The 18,191-nt window shown below is 39.7% G+C and overlaps 1 protein-coding gene across 1 annotated transcript in view; it reads right to left on the bottom strand.

Annotated features, from left to right (window-relative positions):
* The window catches only part of LIFR (leukemia inhibitory factor receptor alpha), a 29,609-nt gene that overhangs the window by 3,724 nt on the left and 7,694 nt on the right, over positions 1–18,191 (bottom strand). The window contains exons 5-15 of the mRNA XM_010008717.1: positions 17,442–17,616; positions 16,899–17,168; positions 14,727–14,856; positions 12,779–12,942; positions 11,209–11,354; positions 8,221–8,386; positions 7,953–8,023; positions 6,892–7,105; positions 3,853–4,032; positions 2,158–2,259; positions 385–552 (exon numbers count right to left, since the gene is read on the bottom strand). Of these exons, the coding sequence (XP_010007019.1) occupies positions 385–552; positions 2,158–2,259; positions 3,853–4,032; positions 6,892–7,105; positions 7,953–8,023; positions 8,221–8,386; positions 11,209–11,354; positions 12,779–12,942; positions 14,727–14,856; positions 16,899–17,168; positions 17,442–17,616 (1,786 nt within the window). The remainder of the gene's footprint in view (positions 1–384; positions 553–2,157; positions 2,260–3,852; positions 4,033–6,891; positions 7,106–7,952; positions 8,024–8,220; positions 8,387–11,208; positions 11,355–12,778; positions 12,943–14,726; positions 14,857–16,898; positions 17,169–17,441; positions 17,617–18,191) is intronic.

Genomic DNA, 18,191 nt, shown 5'->3' with positions numbered 1-18,191 from the left:
TATAAAACCAATTAAATACAGTTATCTAACCTCCCCCACCTCATCTACTTGTGTATCTGTACACAGGGTAGGTGTTACATTGCCAATTAGTCGCCACATTGCTTTATGGCCTCAGTAAGGCAGGGTTTTCTCCAAATTATGTCTTATATTAAAAAAACAAACAACAAACAACCACGCTAACCACACAAGGAGCTGATTATTTCAAGTGCCTTTGTCACATATCAGTGGCCAACTACACCAGTGAGTAATGCAACTGAGTTATGATAAAAGCATCTTCTTTTTTCTTTTTTTTTTTTTTAGAGTAAAATTAAATTCTTAAGGAAAACAAAAAGAAGGAAGAGAAAAGCTTGAGCAAGGAAACTGCAACCTATAGATTACATTTACCTGATTCTGAAAGCCTAGGCTTCAAAGCATCTTTTTCACCTTTTGCAAAGGAAAGCCGATATCCCTCTAAAAACCCCTGGCAATCTTCAATAGGAATGTCTTCCCATTTTACCAATATAGAATCTGAAGAAGTTTCTTCTACAGTAAAATTTGGTGCACGTTTTGGAGCTGTTGGGAGAATTACAGAGGAAAAAGCTAGTAAGAAAGCACCTGATCATCAAATTCTGAATCCATGTAAGTGTTTCATTAGCTTTATTTCAGGGCTAGCATTCTCAGCTTTTTCCTGAATACTTTTCAAGCACACATGAGAAGTCTTAGCAGATGATACTACAAAAATACCAGCCTTTGGTCCCTCTGTTATTAATTGCTGTAGTATTATCTACTAACAGAAGCTGAAAGATATATCTCTCCTCGGGCAGCCTTCTTACAGACCCATCCATGTAAATACCCTTCTTCCTGCAAGACACCCCAAAAGGTCATTCAGAGCATGTGAACTGCTTAGCTTTTAAAGGCTTTAACCCCCTGACTTCATGGCTTGCCTTTAAATTAAACAAACTCCACATTCCTGTCATGGAAATCTATCACAGCTTAAAAGAATTACTCTTAGCAGGCATCACAAGTCCTTATTCCAATACCTGTACCCCACGGAAAACGTTACATCAGATACTGTCTAAGGTCATGTGCATCAGGAATTTGTCTGACATTTGGCCTTGAATTACCAGGGCTGAACTCGTGTAAGAATGCATCTATTTTTGTCTTGATGGTTTGCTGTACAAAGGCAAATCTGGAGTTTTAGAATGAATCTATGCTGTTGTGCAAAGTGAATACATTTCTCAGTTCCTAGTAAATTTTTTTCTGCACGTTTGATGCATTTTTAGCCCCCTACAGTCTTTATCCTTTTACCCTTCCAATGTGTTGAGAACACACAGGGAAAACCTTCTGGAAAACTATTTAGGATTTTCACAGAGATACAAATTGCTGAAAGTTCAGTTTCTGGTAAAATTGCCTTAACCTCACCTTCAACCTCAATAATGAAATAAACAACGACATATCCAAGGGCTCGGATCATGTCAGCAGCTCAGTTTTCCAGTAAACTACTTTAGCAGAAAACACATTAAACATCAAAGTGAAATGGGTGCTGTAAGTTACAATATAATACAGTTGTGAGTTTAAAGGGTAAAGCCATGTTTAGATTCCTGGGAACAGAAAGCATTTGGACACTAATGAATCTCCAGGCAAGCAGAGCCCAGCTCTCAATCAAACTGCAGTTACCCAAACATGGTTGGTACAGGATGGAACACAAGTGAAGTTCTCAAAATGGCCCGTACTCTAGGATCTAATTCTGGTCTAAGAAGTGCTTTATAACAGAAATACTGTGGACACTTTTTTATTTGCTGAGCTGTACCAAATGTTCTCAGAAGTTTAATTTGACTCGATAAATCAAAAAAGCTGCCTTCTTTCATACAGAAGTGACCCACACCCTTGTGGTTCAAATCATGCCTCTCCCTTTCCCTCTCAAGGCCACGGTCTTCAGAGCAACCTTCTGTGACACACTGTGACACCATGCAGGCTGGAGAACACAAGGTTATTCCATGATGGGAACTGGAAGTGGTTGGTATTCCAGTTATATGCAGAGAACAAGCAGAAGTCAGAACAAGTCAGTAGTATTGCACAGGGATTCTGGTCTTGATGTTCTTCTGCCAACACTGAGTTAAAAATAGACACAGTCTAAATTCACTTTGTAAAGATACTGAATGATAAAAGTGCACTTACGCAGCTCTTTCATATACCCAGTTATATTTTTCAATAACTGATATCCACTGGATTTGCAGCCGTACAGTGAGAAGTTGTATCTCACGCCAGGTCTAAAGAGAGCTACAAGAGAAAATCACTGTAAGAATTGTTTCTCTTACAAAGAGTGATGCTTTTAGCTTTGACATGACAGTCTTACATAAATAGGTACTGAAAAACTAGTCTTAGACCGCGATGTTAGTTATAAATACTATCCCTACTTGTAATTCCTATAAAATTATGCCATCAGATGAGGTTTAGAAGAAGTAAGCAAATCTAGCTCCCAGAGAAATTTTGGTTCTAAACAATTGGGATTCAAAACAAGCTACTCAAATTGCATAAATTGCTCTTTCCATGGGGAAACACAAACTGAAGTTACCAGAAACATTACCGTTCCTTTCCTCCCATGGCAGCCATGTAGATCCTGCCTCCTTCTCAGAAATACAAATGCATTTTGAAATAACCAGGCTTACAACAGCAACAGTACAAAAGAAATTCAGAGAACTTTCAAAAGTGGTAGTTCAGCACTTCAGCAATGAACTCCAAGCCTGAACTGTCTCTACAAAACACAGATAGTAAAAAAATTTCCGCTTCACATATCTTTGGTGGAGGCATAGGTGTTCAGTACTACAATGTGTAAATAATTTACCACTTTCTGCGTTTTCCTCTAGTTCACAGTGTGCACCACTTTCAAGATTTTCTAAACAAGATGCCACTGTGAATGAAACTACAGAAGTCAGGTAGGCTTTGCAAGAGTTCAGGTCCATCCTGAGAGATTCTCCCAGCAGGACAAAGAACAGAGGTGGGTTTGCCAAGCCTTAGCAGCCTAGTAACTCCCACAGCGTGCTGCAAGATGCACCCCAGGGAAGAGCTCAGGAGTAGGGCAGTGCATTGGTGTGCACAGTATTGTTACCTTAGAAAATGCAAGCTCTAGCCAGCACTAACAAAAAAAAAAAAAAGGACAGTCTTATAATTACAGGCAAGAAAACATGCTGCTTCCCCCTCCCAACTCCCACTCCCCCCAACTTTCCTATGTACACAGCTCCAAGTTGTTTTCTCTAAAGGAGAATTAATACACTAAACTCTTCTAAAAAGCAAATAGACAGGAAAGAAGGTATCCTATGTATTTTTTGGGTCCTCTCTTTCCTCTTCTGCTCCTAATAGTCCCACCACAGCTGAGTTTCATTTCCCTGATCTGCACACCAGCATCTAGAGACCTGGAATGTGCCCTGTTTCAGGAAATTTCAATAGCTGACAGCAAGCCAACAAACGGAGGTCACACTTAAAAAAAATTGCCACATATAAAGCAACGGATTAGTCTTCCCCCCATCCTGAGCAGCACTGTTTACATTTAGAATCTAAATAAGCCCCCAAACCCTAGTTTAACCATTATGCATTAGGCTCAGTTATGAAGTTGTTTGGTGTAGCTACCAGAGGAAATTTCAAAACATTTAATAAACATACAATGGTAACAGTTAAGTCAAGACTGATATTTGGATTTGGCAAGGGTACCAAGTACCAAGGCAAGGGTACAGTACCAAGACAGGGTTCATTTATATACACAAGCACAAAGCAATGCAACAATCTTCAAACTATAGCATTGCTTCTGCTTTTATTCCACTCACTGCTCAGTTTCTCACAACCAGAAAGACTGACAAAAAAGTATTTCTAACTTACCAGATTTTATCACTGCATCTGTTGTATTGGAAGGAAATTTCTGCCAGTCCACACTACAGGGTTCAGTCACAGATGAATGACACCATTTTACTACATAGCCACAGGTCATGTTGGGGTAAGAATTCCAAGAAATGTAAATTCCATTCCCCATCGCGACAGCCCGGTCTGTTTTAACATTGTCTGCAACAATGATGACACAAAAATCCATCAGAGAGCAGACACTTATCTGTAGTCTAAGCTGGAAGAAAGCCTTCCAGCCACAGCACAAAGGTTTTATAAACTGCAGTAATTTCTACGAATGAGAGGCGCACTCCTGGTACTGCGCAATTTGAAGTGGTGCACTCAGCTGTGCTTTCTGAAGTGCTCTGAAATCAGACATAGCCTGCAGGCAAATGTCTCAGCCAGCCTTAAGTGTGATGACGAGAAGAACTGCAGCTCAGGGCTGACTTAAAAAGCATTGTTTCAAGGTAAGGGTTTACACGGATGCCGGGTTCAAATCTGACTTAACACCAATTTGGCAGGAGCCTCCAGCTACGAATTCCTGTCATTTCATCAGTTTGCTTTGTTTATCTTTCAGAGTGTCTTGCTGTCACTTGCCTGACCACAGACAACCATTTTCCACCACGAATAAACAGTAAAAGTCAAGTCCCTGGTGAACTTTATGGAGGCTTCAGTCTAACAAAAGCAAATTAAGAAAAATAAATAAATAAATAAAAGGGGAAAAGCTTTGTCTTTAGTCTATTTTTCTCCTTTCTGATTATCAAAGGTTTAGCTGCCCTTCAAGTGATCAGCTGTGGGAACAACTTCTGATTCCTGCAGCTTCCTTCCACAGCTCTCCATCAGCTGAGACCCTGCTGAGTTAAGGGACGTTTTCCAAAGGCCACTACAAGAGCGGTGGCCCCATGAAATATCTGCAAAAACAATCTCAGGATTTCAGTTTTTCCTTTTTCAGTGTTCTTATTTGTGCTCCCTATTGAGTCTATTATTTCATGTTATTAAAGCCATAAACTATGGAAGGCAGAAGGGCAAGGGCAGTTTTGAAGAACCAGTGCTGTGAAAAGTTTACTGTAACAGGCACGCTGTGAATGTCGAAGGCCTGTCTCTTTAAAGTAATCTCAACATACAGCTAAGTTTACCACCCTTTTCTAGTTTGCTTACAGCAGGAAAGACACACTAAAAAAAGCAGCTCAACGCTAGAAGTCTTTCAATACTTTTCCCTAAAAAACTGCGATACATCCAGTGAAACTACACTTCTATGACACTGTAAGAGAGCATATTCCTGCTTAAACTGCTTTAATTTCCCTATTACAGGAAAGACTTTTTACTGACAGTGAACACATACTCTGTAAAAAATGCTTAAATACACCACACTCAATTTTATTTCCTGAGCCAGATGACTAGAAATTCACCCAGGGTGGTGGTGCTCGTTTTGGTGTATTTATAGCTGCAACCTAGACTAGTATAAAGAAGTACAAGCACTACAGTGCTACTGGGGAAGGGAAGTCAGTAGCAGCCAGATTCTATGTCTTCTCTACAGAGCAGTTTTCAGAGACAGTGACAAATTAATTAAGGCAGAGTACTCTGTGTTTTCAGTGTTCACAAAACCTCATCAGATCTCAAGCTTCAGAGCCACTGGTCTCTTATGGACATTAAAAGCACTTACAGACTGTACACAGGAAGCAGCCAGAAAAGATGTTTGGGCAGAAAAGTCATCCAGTTCAGTGAATGAGTCATTTTTCATGACTCCAGTCAGTGACTCAGATAATTCCTATACCAACTTGGGAGCAAATCTTCAACGAGTACCAGTTGGGTAACACCAAAGGGAACTCAGATATCTGAGAGAAAGCTATAAATGAACACAAAGCTCCAGCTGCCATCAGCTGTCCCACACCACAAAGCTATTACAGACCTCCTTAACTGCCAGAGGCTCCTTCTTTCACTGATGAAGGAAAGCTATAAAAGTATTTTCTTTCATTCATCTGTCCTATAAAATTACCGTTACAGATTAAAAAATGCATTTGAGCTATTGGTGTTTTGGAGAAGCACAAAAGAAACACTATGAAATGTCACTTTCTTTGCATTGAAATAAATTGCTTTTTTCTCAAACTGAATTTTCATCAAAATACATTTCTTCCTTTAAGAGACAGAACTGCCTCATCACAATGCGAGTTGCAAGGTGGGAAAATGAGATGATGATAGCTGTCCTCTGAGTGAGGAAGGAGAAGCAGCACAATACATGCTCCTGGCAAACAAGCAGATGGGGGCCTCACTGTGTAAATCTGTCCTTCCTGCAGAGCATCAAGCAGATCTGGAACTAAAGGTTTAGGATTTGGGAGATTAAACTCTTCCTGGAGTGCAAGGGAGCATGGACTCTCAATAGCCACATCCGATATTATTTTCTCCCCAAGCTCAGTGCTAGGAGCAGAGAATCATCATCTAGCTCAGCTATTTTTCTATACAAAAGTCCACTGCAAGAGTGGTAGTGTTTTAATTGGGAAGCTGAAGTCCTATCTCCTTCTCAAACCCCTGCTCCTAGCACAAGGCTGCCAACATTTTACCAACCAGCCCATTTAATATTCTCCTGCAGAGCTCACAGGCATTGAACTGACAATTCTTCCCTTAAAAAGCCACGCAATATACCCAAAACTTTATTGTGATTCTCCTTAGCATGTAACACTTTTCAGTGTTTCAACAAGAGCACACAGAAGTAATCTGAGCTCCCTAAACATCAGAGACTAATGTTTTGAAACTTCAACACTCTTTTTCCTGGGAGGCTCCAGAAAAGTGCAAAGTAGCTGAAGAGACTGCACATTATCAACCCTCCTTTTATGCAGAGATCACAATTAATTGATGAGATGCTACCCTAAAAGCAAAGCACCAATATTTTTCTCTTCACTTGCCCCGTTACTTTTGGGTGGGGAAATAAACAAGAAACCAACCACAAACAAAGAAAGCATATATAATCTTATTTTTCAAAAACAATTGCCCAGGTATCCCCCAAATTTCGAAGGTATTTAGCTCTCTGCTGGGAGGACTCACCGCTTGGAAGTTCCACGCTCGTTATCCTTGAAGGAGGAGACAAACCTGCATGGTTTTTGGCTACAACAGTAATTACACAGTCATTTTTTCCAAGTTTTACTTCTGTACTGTTTGAGGGTTCGATGACTTCTTCATATTCCAGTGGTGTCTCTAGCAGGGAGCAGGACACTTTATGAGACACTATTTTTCCATTGGCTTCAGAAAGGGATAAGGGCTATGAACAGAAAAAGAGCACATAAAAACCGAAATGGGAGTAAACATGAGAAGATACAGAATTACAGAATGGTTTGGGTTGTAAGGGACCTTAAAGAGCAGAGTCCAGTTCCAAGACCTCTGCCATGGGCAGGGACACCTCCCACTACACCTGGCTGCTTAAAGCCCCATCCAATCTGGCCTTGAACACTTTGAGGCAGAGGGCATTCACAGCTTCCCCGAGCAACCTGTTCCAGGGTTTCACCACCCTCACACTAAAGAATCTCTTCCTAATGTCTAATCTAAATCTCTCCTCATTTTAAGCCATTTGTGTGTCCTATTGCTACATGCTCTTGTAAAAAGTCCCTCCTCAGCTTTCCTTTAGGTCTCTAGTCATCTGCAGGTGACAGGCTCAAAGACATGAGGTATTTCAGTAATGAGTTTTTATCTGGAAATACTCACATTAAAGTGAATATTATTACTTCAAAGTCTGAAATCATGTCTCCATAAAACAGTAACACAATTTTGGTACCAGGGGACAAACTCATGGATGGAAATGTAACATGTAGTACTATGAGGCAGAAGAAACCTTACTTAGGTATGACTTTGAGAATGAGCAAGTTCATAAATTTTTATTTTTCAGCTGGGATGTATCAAAAATTTAAATCTTCAAGTGAAATGCTTCTAAATACAATGCTTAAATTATAAAGCTTGTATAATCTCATTTGGGGAAAAATACTAATCTCATGGTTCTATAAAAAGTTAAGAAAAGCAGTTCAATTTATTGATTATAAACTTCACTCATTATAAATATATAAGGAAATGCTTTTTCACAGAGTTCCATTTAAAATTTTAAGTGTCTTATCTACCTTCCAGAAGATTTTTAGACTTTTTCCAGTAGGACTTCTCTCTCTCCAGATGTCTGGTCCTCTTGCAGGAGCTAAGAGAAAAAAAAAAATTTTTTTTTTTTGTAGTTGTCATGTTTTTGGTTTGTTTTTTGGGTTTGTTTTTTTTTTTTCAAGTTGCATAGTAGACAATTTACCATCTATCAAAAAGGTAGCTTTTTAGATGGCTAATTTTAAATCACATGGCTTCACAAGTTCAGTACTTTATCATCGAAGTATTAAATAAACTTACGGGCTTCCATTGTTGTGTGCTCCTCTATCCTGCTCCAGTCACTCCACTTCCAAAAGTGGTCAGCAGCTGAACAGCGTACTCTGAAGTGGTATTTGGTATATGGGTGCAATGTGTTCACCTGAGCTGTGTAAGTTGAAAATTTTCCACCAGGCATGGAGACATTGTGCTGTTAAAAATTTACAGAAATTGCTATGTTATGTATATATTTTTGCTTCTAGATCATGCTGAAAGTTAACACCTCAACAGGTGAATACTTCTCCCCAAGAACACTGAGAGTGTGAAAAAAACCTGAAAGCTACAGTCAAGATGTACAAAGAAAGTGATGAAAAAAGAAAAATATTGCCTATGCAGTCACTCTAAAAAAAGTAAAATTGTCCAGAAATCTGCCAAAATGAAGTCATATATAGCACGGAAGTTGAAATATCACTGTGAGTAGCACCTTAGAGATGTAGAGCATAACAATGAGAGATAACACTGAGAACCCTTCAATGGGATGAGCTCTGCACACAGCAGCAGGCTGCTGCTCTCCATCTATCCCATCCAGCCCTCTATCCCATACGCAGCAAAACTTATGGTCATATGAGGCAGGCTAAGATTTCACCTCTGGTATTCAGAACCTGCACTTCCACTGTGCATGTGCTCATCAAACTGGGTGGGCAAAGGCCTTTTCCTAAGACAAGTGCACAGAAGCATGTTAATAACCTGGGCAAGATGCTTATCATACATTTTTCTTCCTAGGAAGTCAGTTTTCCTGTCAGTATCCAAGTCTTGCCCAGCTGATCTCTGTTCACAACTCTTATCACTGGACTAGTCTCCCTGTTATTCTTAAAAAGGTACTAGCCTAGGGAGCATCTTAGTTTCACAACTACTAAAGAAACCCTATGCCTGGAATTACTTTTTACTTAATTTAATTAAAACACATGTGCACCACAGCTGACCAAAACTGGACTCGAAGCGACCTTAAGCTGCAACTAATTTTGCAGTTCTAAAGCCAAATAACAATTTGAAAAATATCAAAAAGGACGACAACCTCTCAGATGGAAAAGCCTCTGAAAACATCCTCAAAATGCCATGTAAAACCCCACAACAATTTCACAGCTAGTTTTGTTTATTACAGGGAACTCTTGGAGGCTTATTATTAAGCAACCAGAGACAATATAACAAGGCTGTAAAAAGCTTCTACCAAGCTGTTTGCTGTGTTTCAAAATATCTGCATCTCTGGGCTCCGAGACAGGTCCAGTGAATTGAACCACTGTGGCCCTAATGTAAGTCCTTACCATCTCCCACCTGCTACACAGGGTAGCAGAGTTCACAAGCAAGTGTGTGCCCCAGGCTTTGAGCAGCCTAACTCTGGCTACACAGAACTGTACAAACCCACTTTTTAGCTTAACTCCATGTTCAGCTCATTGAGCTGGAGGTGGGTCTCACTTGGCTGTTTGTTTCCCTTGCTGACTGCTCCAGAGGCACTAACTGTTGGGAGGAGAGAAATGCAGACAAATTTAGGTGATGATATCAGACTACATGCCGAAATCCAGCACAGCTCGTCTGTCAGAGCTGTTGTGTACATCTAAAAGTCAACCTTTTCTGCTGTAAATTCCAAAGATATCTATGGCTTTCTCTGCAGTACCTAATCTATTACTAATTATAGGGAAAATACAGGAGCTTATGGCTTCCACAATCTTTAAATGCTCTGAAAAGTATTTAAAAAATACTCTTCTAGATAATGCATTAACTACCACCCTATTATTTTAGAGGTAATGTATATAATTATTATTTTCAGTCTTAGCTGCATCACTTCTGTGAATTTATTCAAGGCTGTGGATTTCTGCAAGTTGTACCCAATAACTGTGTCCAACAGGCAACTAGATGCAGTGGGTAATAGAATACACCTGCCAAAAATCAACCAAGCATTGTAAAAAGCAGCCTCTGGGGTTAATGTGCTCAAATTACAAATTCAGGCTTTGTGCACCAAGAACTGTTAATTCCACTTGTGCCTACCCAAGCTGGTCAGAGATACTCCATCTGAATGTGCAAACACAGAATCTGGGGGTTGGCAGTTCTGCCATGAGGCTTCTCCAGTGGCACATATCACCCCAACACTAATGTTGGGCAGTACAGAAGAAGAGCATGTATTCCTGCCCCCTACACTCAATACCTGATGCTGGTGTTTAAATTAGTGTCCTGTGCTCTTCTGGCAGTCAGCAGAGTGAACACGTGGCTCCAGTTAGTGACACAGAGCATGCAGCTGGGCAGCTGAAGCCAGAATGCTGGGAAATCTGAACTCCACTCAGAAATACCACCTTCTATCCAGCTGCAGAGGTCTTCACTGGGGATTACCTACTGATATACCCAATAGGAGAACACTTTCCTATCCTATCTCTACAGTACTGACATACGAGGAAGCTTAGAAGCTCCCTTACATGGTTCTCAACTGCTGACAGCGAACAAGTGGACTGTTCTCTGAGGGAGGGAGGGAGGGTGTGAAATTAAAAAAAAATTAAATAAAAATTCAACAATATACTGCAGAAGGCAATCTGAAATAACCACTGTGGAAGACTGCAGGGAAGCACCACATCCTGGAACCAGCATGTGTTAATATAGCTTACATGAGGAAGGACAAAGCACACAGACTATTGCCTCAAGGGTCAGTGTAAAGCACTATTGTAATTGTCTCCTACCAATTGTTTAAAATCAATCAAACAAACAAACCAAACCAACGAAACAAAAAAAACACCACACAAAACCAAAGAAAGTAGGCACAGAGTTGAGCAGAACTTTTTCTGATTTTAGTACGTTAACTTCTAGAGTGGATGAACTTCTAGTCATTACTACATTAATAATTTATTATGATGATCAGAAAGAAGCTCTTAGAGAAGAATTTGCCACACAGTTAGTTCAGTGAAAATCATCAACCAACACCAAAAAGAAGCCAAAAAGAAGTAAAAAAAAAAAAAAAAAAAGTAAAAATCCTTTCAAAGCAACACTTACCAGCTTTCGCTCAGAGTGACCACTGCTAATTTCAATTTGACACAGAAGCCTGATTTCAGCAAAGCTGCTGTTTATAAACCAACGCAGATGGACGCTTGTAGAGCTGTTTCCATAAACAGTTAACTTTTCTGGAGTTTTTGGATGAACTTAAAAAATAAAGAAAAATCTCTCAGTACTAAGAAAAAAATATTTACCTTAGTTCAGAAAAATCTTATTTTAAAAAATCGAAGAGCAGCATAAGGATAAATAAGATCTAATCAGCAACTAGAATCACTTAGCAGTCTCACTCCTGATGCTCATTTCAGCTGTTGAACATGGGAACAGATTTTCTTAGGGCTGAGAATACTGGCATACATGACAAGGAGTTGGAGACACAGAAAAACATTTCCCTTCCTACTGACTTAAAAAAAAAAGTGAAACATGGGCTATTTCAGAAGTCTACAGTGACGGACAAAATACTCAGCTGTGTTCACCTTCTAGGAACTCTGTAAATTAAAACTTAAAATCTGCACAGTAGGACAGAGTAGGAAATCCTGAATGATTTCTCCTTCCCCAGTACTCTTTTCTGGAACTTTTCAAGAACATTCATTAGTACTACTGATGGAGAAGGATGGGGAACACAGCACTAGAAAGGTGGTCATGTTCTCCCTTTTCTTGTTTAAACTAAGGTCTAATGAAAGAAGCTGTTTGTTTCTACAAACCAAGATAGCACATGATCATGGTAAAACTCCTGTTTATTACCTTTTAGTGCTACTATTTTTTAATGCTTTAAATCCCATCATAAATCTGCATAATATTTTACCTTATAAGCAGACACTGAGATACAGAGTCACAAAGGGACCTCTAGGATCATGGGGTCCAACCTTTCCTAGGTAGTACTACAGTTTATATGAGATGGCTCAGCACCCTGTCACACTGACACTTAAAACTGTCCAATGTGGGAGAATCTACCATTTCCATTGGGAGACTATTCCAATGTCTGACTCTACTCATGGTGACAAATTTACCTCTTGTGTCCAACTGGAATCTCCCCAGGATCAATTTGTGCCCATGACCCCTTGTCTTTTCCATATGATTCCTTGTGAATAGGGAACCTACATCTTCCTTGTAGCCACCCTTGAAGTACTGGAACACAGTAATGAAGTCTCCCAGAAGCCTTCTTTTCTCAAGACTGAACAAATTCAGTTCTCTCAACATCTCCTCATATGGCAGGTTCTCCAGTTGTCTGATTATCCTTGTGGCCCTTCTCTGGACCTGCTCCAGCCTGTCCGTACCCGCTTCATAGAGCAGGGACCAAATCTCAAGTAGCAGTTATATACACAGCAGTGTATCCAATCTGGTACCACTGTTGCTGAGAACTAGCATCTGCCTGTAAACCTAATAATTGCCTCAGGACATGTCTTAAGCTATTTTCTTATCAAGTTCAAATTATTTAACACAGCAAAATACTGGTGACAATAAAAAAAAAAAAAAGACAAGTACACCCCATCAGTTCTTCAGACCCAAACCAAACAAATGGTTAGCACACAGTAAACATATTTTTTTTTCTTCTGTAATTGTTAAGTCTTACCTCTTTGAACTAAATCAACCAAAAGTGATGACTCTGTTTGCCCAATAGGATTGGAGACGCCTAATATGAAATCATAGGTTTTTTGATCAGCCAGTACTGGAAAGCCACAGACACGCTCTCTGTTCATTTCATTGACTTCACATGAAACATTTTTACCAGATATTCTACAAAGTAAAAAAGGTGAGGGGAACAACTTAAGTTTTTAAATAAGGTAATTTCTAGTGACCGAAAACACATAAAGACTGATGGGTTCACTGACACATGGCTTACAGAATTATTTGATTGCAGAGGCCTATCTACCACCACAATGCAGGTTAAAGTGGCATCAGTCATGACTTGCCCTGTTCTCACGTGAAACTCTCCTCTTACACTAACATAAGGCATTTCCATCCTCTCACTTCTTAAGAGCCTGTAAAACAGGTAGGTCCTGTAAATCCACCTCACAAGTTACAACCAAGATTCTGATTTAAAGTATCTTTGTTCAGACCAGTATACATTTGCATTTAAAGAATGTTCTTAATTGCTTTTTGAACAATGGAGATGAACACCTTATGTTTTCTATCAGCCCTGCCAAACCTAAACTAAGGTTTGTTACCTGGGATACATCCACTAGTCCCAGCTATTCTAAAATTAAAACCAGGATGGTAACAGACAAGACCAGAGTTATATCTTTAGGGGTAAAATATAAAGCGTGTATCTGTATTAATGTATCTATATATAAGTTGCATTAGTTATAATCTGTGTAAACTTCCATTTAGTAGCACAAGTTTCATTTCTTCCTTCAGGCATTTTTATTGTGTTCTAGCTGAGCTCTGAGCTTTCTCCACATCATTCTCTCTACTTCAACAGCTCAGTGTGGTTTGACAAGGATGAGAATATTTACCCTGAAATGCATTACGTTCATTTCCTAACACCTCTGAGTTGAGCAAAACAAGTCTGAACTACATCCTCATTTATGACCTGAATATGGGCAGCCAGTGACTGGATTTCCTTTCCTTTTAATACCTGCTCTGTTTTGTCCATGCTGTGCACCATACCCGACTTCTTGAGCACTAGAATCCTGGATGACCTCTGTGACCAGAACGCAATCCGCACTGCTTCTGACTTGCTCTAAAGCTACCAGGAGATACCATTTCCCGTAAGTTGTTGAGACTCAGGCCTCCCCCCGCTCTCTCCCCGGACTGCTTCTTTGGCATTACAGGGGTTAACTTCTCCCTAACTTCTAACCATAATCACCAAGCAATCCCATTTGGAAGTGCTACTCCAAAACAACAACTCTTCACTTTTAAGGCTTTACATGGTCTACCACATAGGAGAAACTAGTGGGACATCAGTCTTCACTTCTTTCTGTGGATGATGCCAGCATTATTTGTCCTGTTCAGTGTTTTCAAGGTAACATGCACTTTGCTTCCTCTACCCTATCTAGATTTTTGATGCTGGGAGGAGAATGGGTGTAGGCTTATTGATGTTTTCCCTAGTAGCATTTGGAAAATGCCCCATGGCCTGTTTTACAATTGTTCCCAAGTTAGTTTCTGTCCTGCAGAGCACAAGCTCTGTAAATGTCTGACAGATGATCTGACACAGGCTGCATATAAATAAAATTAAAAATCAGTTAATAACTTCTGCTATCTCCCTGTATTTTCAGATTGGTCTTATTTAGATGTTGGCAGAGGCCTGACACAGTAAGCACTCTGTTTTCTCATGAGTTCATAATGACATAAACCTTTGGGAAAAGACAACCTTAATTCCCATTGCAATTTTTCAGAGCTAGACAAAGGTTGTCCAAGTGTAGTTTAGTTTCAGCTTCCACAAAACTCTTGAAAAGTATTTTAGACTCTAAACAATGGAAACCATCTTATTTAAATAGGCATAGTGTAGAAAGTCACAGGCAGCAACAGACATATTCCAGTTCTATGCTTTTACTTATTTTAGTGCTGAATTTGTTTACCTTTCAAATAAACTGTACTTTGTTCTTCGTTTTCCATATAGTCCACTGGGTCTGCCTGGTTTCCAGGTGCACTTTATTATCAAGAAGTTTGATGTTTCACAAACGAGATTTTGGGGAATATCAGGGGCATCTGTAGCATGAAAGGAAACCAAAAGTTAGCTGCTGTCTTGCCATCCTAATGGGACAGTTGGGATAGTAGTTCCTTAGAAGCATCACCCATTTTTTGTTACTGGGCTTAGGTTGTGTGCCTCACAAATACATGGTAATAGTTACACTCCAACCACATAAACAATATGCTTTAAAAAAATCCCAGTAGAACAAATGGTTATTATTATCAGCCCCACTTGACTAACACTTGACTCTAGGTCTTTAAGTGGGTGGCTAATCTGGTAAATCACATGCAAATTATGTTCACAAATTCCAGGCTCTGACCTGGAAGTATTTCACTGAAACTCTGCTAAGACTCTTCCAAAATTCTCAGCAAAATAGGAATGCTGTTGGCTGTGCATCACTTTTTCTTACATGCCAGCTTCACCGCTGTTTTGAATCCTCCAAGTAAGTAACGTCAAGGATAGGTTCTCTTTAGCATAGATTCCACACTGAATTTGAAAGCTAAAGCAAACCCTGAATGGTTTGTCTTCTTCACCCTTGCTTTGCAAATGCCCATCTTTTTCTTGTAAAGCTTGTTTTTTGCTCCCATACTAAAGCAGTAAGAAGTGCCTTGCAGAAGATGGGCTGTGCTTGAAACAGAAAGGGCAATCATGCTAAGGTGAGACTTGTTTCAAGCCTCATACACTTTTCTCCAAAAAGTAGCACAATAATATCCATGTAGCTGCCCCAGAGAAGGAGCACTAACACAAGAGGCAACAGTGTCAGGCTTACTATTGATTATAACCAGCAGTCCAAAAAGAACATTTATTTTGCCAGGCCTAGACTTAACCAAGGTATCATGCATACACATTTACTTCCTCTGCCTTTTCTTCCCCAAATGCCTCACATCAGCAAGAGCATCCTGACAAGCCTTTTCCCTTCCCACTAAGTAGGTAACACAAGAAGAAACACTGGCAAGAAACTGACTTGCCAACATCACAGTTCTTCAGAAATCACTATATGGGAAAAGCCTGTGGGATTATCACAGCCTTCCTTCACGAACCACTGATCAATGTATCTGGAAATATCTCCCACAAAAGCAAATACTACACAAATAATGTGAAAACACCATTTTGTTGAGAAGTCATTAAAGGCTGGATTCTGTTTTGCATTTGCTATCTCACACTTAATGCACAAAGACAATGAGAGGAGGCACAGGATGGAGTTGGGAATACACTTTCAAAACAAGTCCACTCTCATCTCTCCTTTCCCTGAAGCTGAAGAACACTATGTTCAAAGCCAGGTATTTGTAATGGGAAACAGGATTCTGATAGGTAGCTATTGGAAGATGCTAACTCTCAAAACCCTTGAGGGGAAAACACAGGAAGCTCTGAAGTGATCAATTTTGGGAAAGAAGAACGAGCTACTTTCAGTAGTTTGCTTTAAAAGGTATCGGTATCTTGAAGAGATTTCTGAGGCTGGCATGGTTACACGGAGAAGATACACAGTGATTCAGTACCTTTAAATAAAATACTAAAATACCTTTCAGATGATTTTCCAGGAAAGAGGAACTGTCAGCTGGGTTCCTTTGGTGTAATTAGCTCCCAGGGAGCTACTACTCGGCACAAGAATCTGTTGTTGTGGCAAGCCTAACTGTTTTACGCTCTTAATTTGACTGGCTGGTAAACGGATGTTTTCACTCACAGTTTGTAATCTTACTCTTGCCTTGTCATGGAACTAACTAGAACCAATGTAAACTTAAAGTGATAGAGACTGAGGAAGAATCTTCATATGGCAATAAGCTACTAAGTATTCCAGATCATAAAGAAGTGCCTTAGAAAAAGAGATCAAGGAGAGAAGCACAGGTTTTAATTGATAAGGGTACCTCCTCATCCTTCTAGCCTTGCTGTCTTCTCCATGGGTGGAGCTTTCACAGCAAATTAAAAAAATTACAATCCAAATTCTTTCTCAGAAACTAAAGGCCAGGGGACAGAAAGACACAATAGTATTTGTTTCTTAGAAGAACTCTAAAAGTCTCAAAATTATTTTGATTTTAATAAGTTTAGTGAACATAATACGTACATCCTACAAACAAGACAGTTCCATCCATCTCATATTCGGACAGCATGCACACTACATTTGTCCCACTGGTATGTGAAGCACTGGCATTTCGCACTATGATTGCACTGCTCCGACTGCTCAGATGTATCACTGGGTATACTTCTGCTCCATACGTCATCTGTTTTATCTGCTGTCCTTCTTTGTGAACACAACAAATTGTCACATCTGAACCTACTGCCACCACGGTGTCCTGAGGAAACATCCCACTCCCATTGGGGTCAGTATCTTTTCCTAGCAGAGAAGGAAGAACAGAAAACAAAAAAGAACAAAAAATCTTGCATGAACCATTTGATATAAACAGTGGCACTCAACACCCAAGATGTGACTTAGGAACACTCCAAAGCATATAAATCAAGATTTACTAGGTTTTATTGACTAACAATTGCACTATTTCTCCCACCAAAACATGCCCAGAAAGCAGCATCCCATCACTACTTAATGCTTTTCTTCTGTTATAGGCTTACGTTTCATAAAGCAATCAAAGTCCAAGTGGAGCAAACATACCAGGGACCTCTTCTACTGGGCTCCAGTCACTCCAACTCGTAGGGCCAACAAGCTGTGTCACATTAACGTAACAGCGAATCTTTGCGTAATGTGATGTACACTCCAAAGGCATATCTGATGTCCAGTTCCATGAAAGGATGATGTCTTCATGAGTCAGTTTTGAATAATAATTTACCTACAAAGTTTTCCCCCCAAAAAAACAGCCAAGAGAAAGTTTTGAAAACCTGATAGCAACAATTTCCCAAGTGTCAACAGAATTGCAGATTAAGTTAAGTAAACCACAAAATCCTGATACATGGTTGGAGTGTCTCACCTTTCAGTTGTGTTGTGAATTTATTTGGACAAAAGCCTAAGATACTAAATAGCCCACCAGCCAGGTAGACTGCCACTCAGAAATACCAGAGGGCAGACATTTGAAGGCGAGCAGGAAGCTCGCCAAGCATTTCATAAGGTGCATCGCCGTATCCTGGGACTCTCTCAGGAAGGAAATGTTCCAACTGTTCCAAAATTAAACTCTTCTAATATTAATCCCAGGCTGCATATTTTCTTTTCTCCATTCCTAAAAATTACAGATTGTTTTGGAGTAATTGTGGCTGCAAAATTAAGAGAAAATTTTACGTTGCAAGACCACCAAGTCTTGAAACAAGTATTGGAGAAGTAAAGCAGAGATAATGGTGTAAAATATCTGCCAAATCTGAAAGCAAGTTAAAAGAAAAAAATAAAACCAAAACCAAGAAACTGTACTAGCTT

The sequence above is a fragment of the Chaetura pelagica genome, unplaced genomic scaffold (assembly GCF_000747805.2).
Source record: "Chaetura pelagica isolate M959 unplaced genomic scaffold, ChaPel_1.0 scaffold31, whole genome shotgun sequence".
NCBI lineage: Eukaryota > Metazoa > Chordata > Aves > Apodiformes > Apodidae > Chaetura > Chaetura pelagica.
Note: the sequence above shows the minus strand (reverse complement) of the source record. Positions and strands in the feature narration are given on the sequence as shown.